At 47.7% G+C, this 12,644-nt stretch overlaps 5 protein-coding genes across 5 annotated transcripts; 1 reads left to right on the top strand and 4 right to left on the bottom strand.

Moving 5' to 3' along the window:
- Nucleotides 1-230: 230 nt before the first annotated feature.
- Nucleotides 231-1,230, bottom strand: CC84DRAFT_1186956 (uncharacterized protein; the record flags this gene model as incomplete). Its single annotated transcript, XM_018180893.1, has 5 exons — nucleotides 231-423; nucleotides 457-777; nucleotides 838-935; nucleotides 984-1,072; nucleotides 1,173-1,230. The coding sequence occupies 5 exons, from the start codon at nucleotides 1,228-1,230 to the stop codon at nucleotides 231-233; spliced, it is 759 nt and encodes a 252-aa protein (XP_018036166.1).
- A 788-nt stretch (nucleotides 1,231-2,018) lies between these two features.
- Nucleotides 2,019-2,609, bottom strand: CC84DRAFT_1244327 (uncharacterized protein; the record flags this gene model as incomplete). Its single annotated transcript, XM_018184151.1, has 1 exon — nucleotides 2,019-2,609. The coding sequence occupies one exon, from the start codon at nucleotides 2,607-2,609 to the stop codon at nucleotides 2,019-2,021; it is 591 nt and encodes a 196-aa protein (XP_018036165.1).
- Nucleotides 2,610-2,952: 343 nt separating this feature from the next.
- CC84DRAFT_1244325 (uncharacterized protein) lies at nucleotides 2,953-4,932 on the bottom strand. The gene is made up of 2 exons (XM_018184150.1): nucleotides 4,462-4,932; nucleotides 2,953-4,344 (listed from the first exon to the last, which is right to left on the bottom strand). The coding sequence occupies exons 1-2, from the start codon at nucleotides 4,878-4,880 to the stop codon at nucleotides 3,174-3,176; spliced, it is 1,590 nt and encodes a 529-aa protein (XP_018036164.1). The 5' UTR covers nucleotides 4,881-4,932; the 3' UTR covers nucleotides 2,953-3,173.
- Nucleotides 4,933-6,398: 1,466 nt separating this feature from the next.
- CC84DRAFT_1217106 (uncharacterized protein) lies at nucleotides 6,399-8,397 on the top strand (the record flags this gene model as incomplete). The annotated part of the gene is made up of 3 exons (XM_018182866.1): nucleotides 6,399-7,208; nucleotides 7,272-7,670; nucleotides 7,720-8,397. The coding sequence occupies 3 exons, from the start codon at nucleotides 6,399-6,401 to the stop codon at nucleotides 8,395-8,397; spliced, it is 1,887 nt and encodes a 628-aa protein (XP_018036163.1).
- A 1,493-nt stretch (nucleotides 8,398-9,890) lies between these two features.
- On the bottom strand, nucleotides 9,891-10,862 carry CC84DRAFT_1217105 (uncharacterized protein; the record flags this gene model as incomplete). The annotated part of the gene is made up of 1 exon (XM_018182865.1): nucleotides 9,891-10,862. One exon carries the CDS (start codon nucleotides 10,860-10,862, stop codon nucleotides 9,891-9,893), a length of 972 nt encoding a protein of 323 aa, XP_018036162.1.
- Nucleotides 10,863-12,644: the final 1,782 nt, after the last annotated feature.

Genomic DNA, 12,644 nt, shown 5'->3' with positions numbered 1-12,644 from the left:
CGCGCCATCTACGTATATTACATTTACTACATTAGCTTCCTTAGCTAGCATAGTGCCCTATATATTAACCGTCGCGCTTTAAGCTCTATATCATTGTCGAATCATCTACTAAATGGTCTTTAATTATGGATTTAGAAAAGGTAGTCATCCGTTTAGAAAACCTATTAAATAGTTACCACAAAATTTTGGCAGCACTACTAGTAATACTCATATAATATTACATAGTACGTCTATGTCTTCATACTAGATCTTTGCCCATCAATCCTCCCTACGCTCCCTAGGATCCACGGCGAATTCTTAAAGTAGCTCTCCGTAACCTTTCCCACATACGTCTGGTCATCTTCACACATGCCTCCTCTAGTCTTTCCGATGTGGCTGCAATGCACATCTGGCTGGAACTTAAGCATGATATAATGTAAGCCTCTACACATTACTGTGTTCATGCCGAATTCCTACAATTGACTAAGGCGGACTTCACCGAGCAGGAACGACGTGCAAGCGTCCTGTGAGGGGTATTGGATATTAGATCTGGTACAATGTGTCGTGTGCGTATCGTAGATGGATGCAACTAGCTTCTGTAGAACAAGGCGCTCTGCGACTTCCTTGTCCTTATGTATGCTCTCTAGAAGCTCGTCTAACAAGAAGCCCCACCAGCGAAACGTTACATCATACTGATTGATCCACTTTTCCTCGTCCCACGTCATCCATGTATCAATCAGTACAGGCACCGATGTATTATAGAAGCTTACAAATGAGAAGTTCACTCTTGTTGTCGAGCTTGCGATATTTTAATTGGCGGCGAAATGAAGGATTTCGTAGGATGTGGGCTGCCCGAACAAGCTAAAGGTTGATGAAGGAGTACAAAGGCTGAATATATACTCGGTGTTGAGTTCAGCGCTATTGAATGTACGGCTATCGGAGACACGGCCTTGCACCTATAGATCATCAGTGAAACAGTTATAAGGAAATATTGTAGGGCATACGTTGACTGAGAATAAGGTCGAGTTAACAGATCGTGCCTCCTCGACGTTGGCGGGTTTTAAAACCTTGCCCAGAAGTCGTTTTGCAACCTCTAGAGTTCTTCGTGGCCAAAGTTCGGGCTTGGAGTGCCAGGAAGAGGAACTAGATTGGCCCGGTGAGGCTGTGATCCGGACAAGGTGTTGGCAGCTTACGTTGATGTTTAAGATATCTGTGTGAGACTCCGATGAAGAGACCTAGGAACATCCGCATGTTTGGTACATCTATCGATAGAAGGAAATTTGATAGTGAATACACGACGACACATGCAGAGAATGATTGAATGTGAACGGAAACGAATCTCTTGAGCATCTAACTAGTCATGTCTTCATATACCATGATCCATTCCCAGCAGAGTACTCCACTGGAATCGCGCAAGATGCCAGGGATGACGCACCAGATCATCTTTTCGGGCAATGGTTCGCACCATGTTGAACAAAGGCGTGAAGGGAACACCGAAGCAGATGTGAATGGGGATAACGCTGACCGCGTTTAGCTGGAAAAATAATATTGGATGCCCCTAACCGAGCTTCAGGCCTGGAAAGCCGCGCATATGAAATCATTGCTCCTTCAATATCACTCCGCGCTATACTATCGCAATTGTTATCACCGTCAGATGGAATTGTGCTATGTGAGGTTCCAGATAAGGACGCCAACTGTCAGCACTCTCTGCGACGGAGGTTTTGAATTCATGCACCATCGTAACATATGTCAAACTTTGGTGGTGTAAGAGTTATCGTTTGGTTTGGTTTGGTTTATTAGTTATCGTGGTTTGGTTTGGTTTGGTTTGGTTTATTCTTACGCCACTCGGGTGCATTTCGGCCCGTAGGCTGCCTAAACTACTTCTGTCCCTTCCGGCCAATGAAGTTCCGTCGAGTCCACGTTTCATTCCTAGCCCGCCGCGCTTCGTCCTCACCTTCCTGTATCAACTGTTAAAGTTATCGTATTGTCAAGGTGAGACTAAGACTAAGTACTGACGCTAATTAGTCATGCAGCATCAGTCACATGACCACTGTCTTCATCGCCCATCTTGACAGGTATTTCCTCAGCTTGGCCCTGACTGTGTCTCTACTCTTCAGTTCGCACAGTTCCCAAAGGATGCCGCTCAATACGCCGATGACATTGCTAGGGTTGTCAAGCGCGCCACTTGCTTCATCACCCAAAGCTTGATACACTTCAGGGCTCTTCTTGCTCCATTCTTCCAATGAACCACTCCAAATAGGAGTTTTGGAATAATTATGACTCACTGAAGGCTCTGCATGTAACGACGTGTCTGCTGGCTGTGCATTGCCTGGGGATGTGGCTGCATCATTGACACCAGAAGTGGCCTCATTACGCCGCGCGACACTAACGACACCTATCAATGGGTCCTCTCCATCATCTTCATGCCGCAGCAAACTTCCACCTCCTTGATCTTCGGCATGTGTATGAGGATAGTGCTGTGTTTGCTGTCCGTCACCCACTGTCACCCCTTGGACCGGCATTCGAGCTTCATCGTGTTGTGGACTTTTCGACTCAAACTTTTTCCCGCGCTTATTCTTCCAGGCCTCGAGGTGCTCTCCAGGTCCTTTGAGGAACCCTTTTTTATTCATCGCATACAGCACTCGATGCTAGAAAACAATCCCTAGAAGTACTGGAAAAGGCGTATAGGCACCTTGGGAACGTACGCAGCGAGAACGAAGACCTTATGCGACGTCAGACCGGTCCTCGGAGGATTTAAAGTAGCTCTGCTTACGAGAAAACCGGTCAACTCGAAGGGCTTTCTGCAGTGCCGGGTGGTGTGCTACCATTACGCGCCCCAATCACGAGCAACACTCCCTGTTCAAACGCGCGAGGGTGGCTGGGACACTTTCAAGAACATAGCTTTCAATACTGAGCAGGCCAATGCGATTCGTGTGCAACCCTCAAATTGCTTCATCAAGGTCCAGTAGCAAGCTCAGCACGACTTCGGCAACGCTGTGGGGCGTTTTGGCGCAGGCGGACGTGGCAGCCTCCCATCCTCAACTCAGCCTTGTGCCGTCGACCCTCTTCGTGCAAAATCGCTCATTCCAAATCCAGGTTTTGCGACTCCAACCACCAATACATCATACCTGCCCATATACCCTCTAGCTCGACTGATTCTTATCTTCCAAATAATCGATTGAAGGTCCATTCCCCTACCCGCCGCACACCAGACAGCCAAATGTTCTGGACCAAGGTTCAAATCCCCAGCGCTCGAAAATATCCCGATAGTCCAGTCCATTGTCCTGATTCTCGACATCGTTCCAGTGCTCACTCATTTGCCCTCTATGCTCCTCTAATCCGATCTTGTGGAAAAGTTCGGCCAGTTCAGCCTCCGGCCGCCAGTCTCCCACCTTCCACCAAAGATTTCGTACGGAGGTATCAACTGACTTTTCCCATCTGCTGGGGAAGTCTATTCCAGGGGCAGTGTATGCGATTCCCCAAGCTAGTTCAGCGATGGAGACTGACCTAGCATGTCTTGATATGCTCAAAGGATCTAGCGCAGGAAAATTTTCCTCGAGATCATCGGCATGGACTTTGATGGGAGTCCAAAAAACAAAATCTTTCAGTTTTGGCATACTTCCAGCTGCCTTTGCGAATGCTCGCAGGAACCGCGTCAGTGCAGGTTCCTGGGGGAATACGCGAGTGTGAGATATGTGAGACGCATCGCCCGAGTCCCAGTCGTAGATAGCGTCGTCATCCTCATCATTCTCGCGGTCGCGATCTGTTTTTATCAATGGTGGGTAGTGCTCAGGCGTGATCTCATAGCCTGGCGTAGTACTGGGTTGACCACTAATGTACCACAGGCCAGACGGGTGAGAGTTGCAAAACATGATATTCATGCTTTCCATATTCGGCCAGGTACTGGTATTGTCATTTTCGGTCGGCCAGAACAACGTATCATCAGCGATGACGCGTAAATGCATTGTGCGGAGATGATGCGATAGAATCCTAAGGCTGGAGCTGAATGGGTCGTAGGGCGCCGGGTGCACCAAATTCGGTAGAGTGCTACGTTCAGGGAAGGCTTCCATCCATTCGAGTGGAAATAAGAAGTCTAGGTCCACGCGACGCAGTCGAGGCAGCGCTTTATGGATACCTCGAACTGCGTTTTCAAAGCCATGTCGAGAGTCTCTGCGAGGCCCGGCCCAATCTTGGCAGCTTTCATTCAATGTTTGCGACTTAAAATTTCCCATCCACTCAGAACCACCAAGTCTGCACTTGAGTGTGTCTAGGTTGGGGCATCTCCGGGCGATGTCTAAAATGGTACGGTACTCGATATGGCATTCGAAGAGTTTCTCGGGCTCGGGATGATAGGTGGAACCACAACTGGCAACTTCGAGTGAGCATACGCTCGAGAGTTGGGGAAGTCTCGAAGATGGCGAGAGCATACGCACGCGCCAACCCGGAAACTTTCTGTGAAAGCATTCACCATCACACACGTACCGCGTCGGCGTGTGGATGATGACATGAATCTTTCCCAAATCATGCGTATGCTTTTCAAGCGCACTGATTGCACTGAACAACATACTCATCTCCTGAGAGAACGCCTCGGTCATGGTCTGGACATCCTTCTCTGTGTCGCGGCAGTCTTGTTCCGGATATTCTATGTTTTCGTCGTAAACACCAGGAACGGATGTATCCAAGACAATGACACGCAGATAAGAGGATCGATGGCCGCAGTAAATAGACGAGAACTTGCGTATTACCGCAGAGTCAGCTTTCAGCCTGGCTTCTGCGAAAGCACCCGAGTGATACTCAGCGGCATATCGTAGTTTGCGGGAAAGTAGGACGATAGCTCCAAGATCTCTTCGATCAAGAAAGCTAGCAATCTTATCAACCAGCTCTTGTGGTAAGGAGTTCATCTCTGATCACCGTATACCTAGGTAGCGCAGAGCACAAGTAATTTGCCCGGGTAGGGAAAGGTCTTCCGGTCAAGAATCACCGCAATATGGTTCGATCAAGCTGATGTGGTAAAATACTGAGGGTATACGGGATGGCGCACAGATCTTCGTACGCGATGTGATCTCGACAAGTTGTTCCGACAAGGCTGCACGAATTTTAGAATAGCTAGCATGAATGATAGGACAAACATACCTATGATGCAGTGGATGGCGTGGGGCAAATCAGGCATCAAGTTGGGGTATAATGTGCGTTCAGAGCGGCGGAAGTAGACATGTCACCTGCTTTTAAAGTATTATTGTATTATAAGCGAGCTGGTAGGTACCCTGTAATAGAATAGCGCGGCGCAGGCGCAGGGAAAAGGAGTATGCGCAAGAACACCAACCAGAATCGTGATTTTGAGCCCCCAAAGTACACAACATGAAGGTGTTACTCTGCCGCAGGGCGCAGGCGGCACAGCAACACACTTCGTTACGGTATCACGAGGAGCCAACAGCGATGATCCTAAATGAGGGGCATCGTAGTATGCAGCGCTTAAATGACATTTGGCTGAGCAATCAAAGCACCACATATATGCTCTCCGACACAGAACATGATAAGCCTCTCTACAATCGCACGTATGCACATCTAGACAAGGCACTTTGCATACACATCTAGAAGCCACTTTGCATTCAGGACATGATAGAAAGGGTACCTGATTTCGAATCCCGAGATTACGCGCCTCGCTTCAACGCAGGTAATATGAAGGCAGACCGAGCCTTGACGACATCAGTCAGGGCACTACTTACTATCCAAATCTAGATATCCAATTCCGAATGATGCTCTGTACATACCGAAGACCGGAACTAGTTTCCAGGTCTCACTCTTCGATAATCCCGAGCGCACGAACGCGTCCCTGGTGAGGTGCTGATCAGATGTGTCTTCGCTTCTTGCATGGGCAGTGCCATCACTGTACATGTCTTAGACGCTTACCCGACTTGTGATCCATCCCATGACAACGCCTTGACGCATGGGTCTGTCTTGGGTTCTTCTCTTCTTTAACTCACCAATATCATAATCCGATAGGGCATTCAAATTAGAAAAGCCTTCTCAATTGCGCCTTTTCACAAGCTCTCAATAGTAGTGTGGGCGAGAAGATGTACTGCCGCAAACTAGTTCAGGAAACATTGTCTGTTCGTTTGTAACGTCAAGGCGTGCTGACGTTGTGATCGGAATATCGGACTTGTATCGCAGGGCGGAGAGAAGCACCGCGACAACGAACGCCACTCATGCACCCGGGCGGCAAGGTAGCATCTACTTCAAAGTACGCGCGACGGGCATCTATAAGAGAATGAACAAGATGGCAGTACGTCAGCTCACATTACTACCTACCTTTCACCTTCACACTGTCCTTCCAGTTTTATACTTCTTTTTCAGCCTTCGTCACCCCTTTTTCGCGTTGACCAAAGTGGCTATTCTGGTATCTCAATCTTGTCTTCAACATGCGAAAGAAAGACCTGTTAGTCCTCGCTGTATTACAGCAGATTACAGTCCATGTCAGCGCGACACAAGCCATCTGTAATCGACAAAGTCTCATGGAAGAGTATTCTTCTCAGCGTGGCCCTTCTCAAGTCACTGTCGAAAACAGCATTTCGAACATCTGTCAAAGAGACTTTGTCCCTCCAAAAACTCGCTCTCTTCGCCTCGATGATATTGATGTCACGATCAATGTATCCGGGAATACAACTGAACACTCGGTGGACTCTTGTATAGGGGCATTGCGCGAGATTGTTTCTGAATGTTGTGACGGTCAAACTTGCACAGGTGGAGCTGTTCAATTCCAGGATGACATAACATATGAGCTCTTGTACCAGCCTCAAGGATACGAGAAATCCGAGAACGAGCACGTCGACCTCATGGCAAGAGGCAGGGGAGGCGGAAGAACCAGGCGACCGAGACCGAAAGCTACCAAGTCCAGGCCCAAGTCCAAGCCCAAACCCAAGGCCAAAGCAAAGCCCACTCCGGCACGAAAGAAAACGAAGCCAACCCGACCCAGCAAATCGACCAAATCGTCAGCAGCAGCGAAGGCTACGCCCACGAAGACTTGTAAACAGCTCTATCAGCAGCAGCTTCGCGAATACGCTATTGCTGAACGTACTACCGAGAAAGTTTCACGGGACAGTGTTGCTTTCGAGAAGCGATCCAGTCCAAAGCAGGTTTATGCATGCCAAATTAAAGGTCGAGCCGCAAATCCCTCCAGGTTCCGCATTAAAGCTTTGAACTACCCAGACAAAGAGGATATGGATGCTATGGTCAGTGCATTCCTACCCTATAAAACATGTGTTTGGTCCATTCACTGATAGTCACTTGTAAAGACTCCTGCCGCGAGGTACTTTGGCTACGCCAGACCGGAGATTTGCACCAATTTCGCATTCGTACAGAGTGGAATGCTGAAAGCGAAAGTGAAGAATCCCGAAGATTATCAAGTCGAGCATGTGCTGGAATGGCAGACGGTGGCTGATTTCTTTAGCTGGGTGAGAGACAAAAAGATCACGGGAACTTCGTTCCAGGTGACCAACTTACCGGCGGACTCTAATATCTGCAGATACTTCAAGGAAAGCTGGTTTGGAGGCAGCCAAGTATCGTTCTCTTTGACAAATGACGGTCCGGAAAGGACAGTTAAGGATCATCTGAAGTGGGGATTCCCGGGACTGGACAATCGCCCAAAAGACTTTGCCTTCTTGCATAAGGTGCCTAACAGATTGAAAGCCCAGGTAAGTCTGCCCTCATGAGCAATACCGGCGCTAACAAAACTCCCCGCAGATGTGGGCTTACAAGTTTGGGAGCCAGACAGCAGGCATATTTGCCGCTGATAGCATCACAGAAAAGATCATGGGCAAGACCACGAACAAGAAGACGACACCCAAGTCTATAGACCAAGCAAAGTTGGCGTATCTAGACTTGAGAGCCCTAATGGCGGCGCGAAAGTACATGAGAAGCAGCAAGATTGCCATAACGCTTTCAAGAGAGGTGAAAGAAATGGAGAAGACCATTCGAAAGATCGACGCTACTCTTCCCCAACACTCGTCACCGAAAAAGCCAGCCTGGGTCAAACAAAACCTCGGTCCATTATGGACGGAATACATGGACGAGCGTTTCAAGCTTGCGAATCAAAGAACGACAGCTGATATGGACAAATACATTGCACTGCTCGTCAAAACTTGGAGCCCTTCTGCTGGAAGTAGAAGTAACAGTCCGAGTCCCGGAAGAGGTAGGACCGGCAGCCAGAGTCCCGGAATAGGTAGCTCAAAGGGAAAAGGCAAGGCTGTCGTGAAGCGTGCCAGAACTCGTAAAGGTGGTTCTAAACCAGCTCCCAAAAAGAACCCGAGCCCGAGCCCTAACACCAAGGCTGCGCAAGAAAAGGATTTTTTTCAGGAGATTCGGGCGCTTGAGGCTGCGTGGAAGAAAGAGAAGAGCAAGCCGTGGCGAAAGCCTTGGTAATAGAATACAGGGGATGATTGACTCCCAGAGATACATGTCTAACTGGAAGGAACCCTCAATTGTGTTTGCAACGTTTCAACTGGCTCGCATACATATACATCGATGGTTCGTGCCCCCATCAACTGTCCTTTGCGACAACTAATGTACTCATAGTTATCTTGTGTTTCTATTGTAACTGTGACATCTTTCTTAGATGTCCGCGGACTGCATAGAGTCATACTTACAGTGTTGTTTCTATTCTTTGGGTTAGAAAGGTTGTTATAGATGGATCCGATCGCTGGATAGTCCGACTGTCTTGTATAGTCTTGTTGCTATTTTCCAATACATATTCTGTTAGCCAAGCACCCTCGTAATATTGATCAACTACGTGATCATTCGATCATCTTGCCTGTATGAGTCCTTAAGAGAAACTCAAGTTACCTAGTAATGCACAATTTTTTCAAGATGCATTCCCTCAATCTAGACTTTAAGATTGATGCTCTTTGGTTAGTGCACTGAATAATGCATAATGAAGAATAGAGGCTACATAGAAGGTAGATCTAGGGAGGGTCTACCGTAAAAAGGTGGAAAGTGAGTAGAAAAGTATTTCCGGAACGTCCTGTATACATTACGTGGCTTATTTTTTTATGAAGTAGGTTCTGCATACCAATGACCTATACTTCGTGGAGAAAAGCTGAGAGGTCGCAGCACAAAGGACCAAGGGCTACCAGAAGTTTCTCTAGTCATCGAGCCCAGTGCCCAGATCTTCACAGCAATTGTCACACATCTCCAACCCACACCTCTAAACCTCACCTTTTCCCATCCCCATCTTAACCTCCCTCCCCAAAACACTCACTTTGACACACACTTTGAAAACATACATAAACCTCACAGACAAACACCCTACCCAGCCTTCCCGGAGAATTCTCCACCGCAAACACCCGCCTGGAAAACTACCAAGATCCGCCCGCCAACCACACCCCCCCTCGCCCCAACGCAACCTGAAACCCCCTACCATAACTTAAGCTTATAGTATGCTTCTCCGTTACTCCTAAGCAGCATAAACACACTCCTGAGAACTCGCGATATCGGCCTCACCATGCAGCCCGCCCTCACCGCTACGTGACATCCAGTTTGAACAATTCCACGCCCTCAGGTACGTGCAGACCTCTGCCACAGGCATCTCGAAGTGATCCCCAGCCCATACGGAAGGACCTCCTACCCGTATCGACATCATCGCGCGGATATGTATTGGAATCATCTCCCGTGAACACGAACCAGTCCATCACGGTCAAAGCAATATGGACGAGTCGCTAGCTAGCTGATAGAGCACGGGATGTGCGCATGGATTAGGAGAGTACTTGAATCTAAGAGATAGGAGTTGGACGGTCACGAGAAGATACTGCTACAAGACGATCATGTGTGGTCTTATGGGAGGACGTCCACTTCTTTGCACAATGCTAATTGTTTAAAAACATGAGCGACATCTATATGCCCTGAAAGTGCCGAATCGCTCAGAAATCCATGAGACTTTCGTCGTCCAAGCCGTCCCCGAAGTCGCCGTCGTCATCGCGGTCAGAACACATGGGATGCGTGATCGTCAACTCCGAGGCAGACACAGAGCTACGTTCGGGGAGAACAGCTCCAAACTCTCCATCACAGAAGTCCATGCCTGCTTCAGTACTTCCGATACCCTCTCCGATCCAGCCCTCCATCTGTCCCACGTCATCATCGCCATCTACCCTCTCGCTAAACGCCCGCCTAATACCCGACTCCATTGCTCGAAGCACGTCCTCCCTATCCAGCCCGGTCTCGAAGCTCTCCAGCATGCCATCAATCCGTAATACATACGCCCTCAGCAAGACATCCGTGATGCTCATCCCGAGACCGTCATACGGAGATGCATCGAGAGGGTATCCCCACTCGATGCAATTCGTCCGCATGTCGAGCTTCAGCATGGCTGCTTTGATGCTCGTGATACGTAGAGGCAGGCGAAGAAGGATGTTGTGGATGCGGCACTTATCGGGAACGCGCTCGAGGGGAAGGAGCGAGGACTTGGTGTGTTGGGGACCGTCAGTTGTGCGGCGGCGCTTCGAAGGCTCACGCAAAGTTTGGGAACGCTTGCTTGACTCGGGACGAGTATTCTCGGTCGGGATCTCTGGATACTCAATGTAGGCTGCGAAGAGGGCGTCCATTTCATGATCGGTTGTCTGCGGGGGAGCAGCAGGTACACCAGGAGGGTCTGCTGGCTCGTTCTGAGAGGCTACCGCGCTGGTTGCAGATGGTAGGTGGATTTGTTTCTGAGCTTGTGGGCCGGATGGACTCTTGCGGTCCGCGTAGGCACGGAGTTGCTCAACAAAGTCGAGTGGCCCGCAATTACCAGAGTGATACTGAAACGGCTTCTTGCAACGTCGCAATTGCTGGGGTGGCTCCGCGGACAAGGCTCGCATCATAGATCCATGATCCATTGATCGCATCTGCTTCATGTCCAACTCTAGATCCAGAACTTTTGGATACCTAGAAGTTCGGTTGATGGGCACAAACGACGATGGGCCAGAGTTCGGCTCCAACGAAGCACTACGCTGGAGACTAGATCTCTCTCAAAGGAACTGGCGAATATCTATATTATTCTCAGAAGTCAAGGGCAGTGCAATATTCTCAAAGTCGGCCATGGGGAGCTGCGAAACGTAAGCACGCTTTATTCACTAAGGTTTAGATGATTTACAAGAAGCTTGTCCACGCATAGGTTTGCCGAACCAGTCATTACCATCAGGTCGACCTTCAAATGCATGTAGCGACTGTTAACCAGTGTTAAGTTGCTAGTTTTATTCGCTACGACATGGAGCTGGTGATAACGAAGAGTTCGTTGCCATCGGAAGACTTAACCTGGTACCTCAGCCCACTAGAACGTTGGCATCCCCAGCATTATATAGGTAGATAGTATTCTATTTAGATTATTATATATAGTATAGAGGAAGGTAATTAGCTTCTCTATAATAGCTATATTAAATCCTATTAGTAGATCTATAAGTATTATAAGGTTATAATTAAGTTGCGAATATACGTATATTAACTTAGCGCGTTTAGTTAGGTATTAGTTAGTATTGCCCTCTAGCTTTATGCGTAATTAAGAGATAAATAGAGGTAGGTCCTTCCTCTTACTAGTAAATATAGGTAGGTTAGGTAGTTAGTCACTTAGGTGCACCATCTTTATAGTTATTAAGCCATTGCTAGATGGCATTATAGAGGGCTCTAACGACTCCTTAGCTGGGGTCAATATAGGGGAATTAGTAAAGCGAATAGACTTCTTAGGCGTAATAAGCTCCTTGTATAGAGCCTCTATATTAGCTTAATACTAATCCTACATCTATTAGAGAGACTACTAGAAGGTGTTACAAGCACATAGGATACCGATAAGGGATTAATAAGTAACGACGCAATGGACGAGAAGACCAACAACGCAGGCCAGAGGATGGGCTGTAGGCATTGGGATTGCCAAGGACCGACGTTACGTGACAATTTCCCCACTAAGAAGAGGTTCTCCCCGGAGAACTACTCCTTGGTGGGAGAATAGAAGGTTCTCCTACCAAGGAGCGATTCCTCCGGGATAACGACGTTATTCTGGGAGATAGAAGAATAGGATGAATAGTATATAGTGTAGGACACTCTTTGGACATTTCCTATTCTTCGTAGTCAACTTCGAAAGCTTACTTTCATATCTAAATTGAAGCCACTCGTCTTTATATGAACCATTAGCCTTCTCCTAATATTTGTTGCATCGTACTATCGTATGGTGTAGGATATTCACCTAACCTCTTTGGTACCGCCATCCCTCACCCTCGAATCACTGAATACCCGCAAGGTCCGAACCTACGGTTAGGTACGTGGAAACCCCTTATAACAGAAGGCTTCCTATTAAGCCTACTAAGCTTACTAAAAGGTCTCCTATAGCATGTTAATCTATTCTATTATTACCTATATTATTAGGGTCGGGTCTGCTAAACTAGTCATGTTGGTTGGTCAGTATGATCCAACATAATGTTATAAGAGTAATGAGCAAGATGTCTAAGGCCTAGGTAGGCTAGATTAATATACTACGTTTGGTATCTACGTATAGGTACAAGACTATTAAATCCATAAGGGTAGCTAGTCCTAAAGGGTTAAGGTTGGTTCTCAGGCAAGACAACTAAGGGAAGGGAAGGGGTTTTGTTAAGACAATAATATTGGAGGAGGATATAATGAGTTAATAATATAGCCTAAGTGTAATC

This window comes from Paraphaeosphaeria sporulosa (assembly GCF_001642045.1).
Source record: "Paraphaeosphaeria sporulosa strain AP3s5-JAC2a unplaced genomic scaffold CC84scaffold_5, whole genome shotgun sequence".
In the NCBI taxonomy this organism is placed as follows: Eukaryota; Fungi; Ascomycota; class Dothideomycetes; order Pleosporales; family Didymosphaeriaceae; genus Paraphaeosphaeria; species Paraphaeosphaeria sporulosa.
This window is presented reverse-complemented; position numbering and strand designations above follow the sequence as displayed.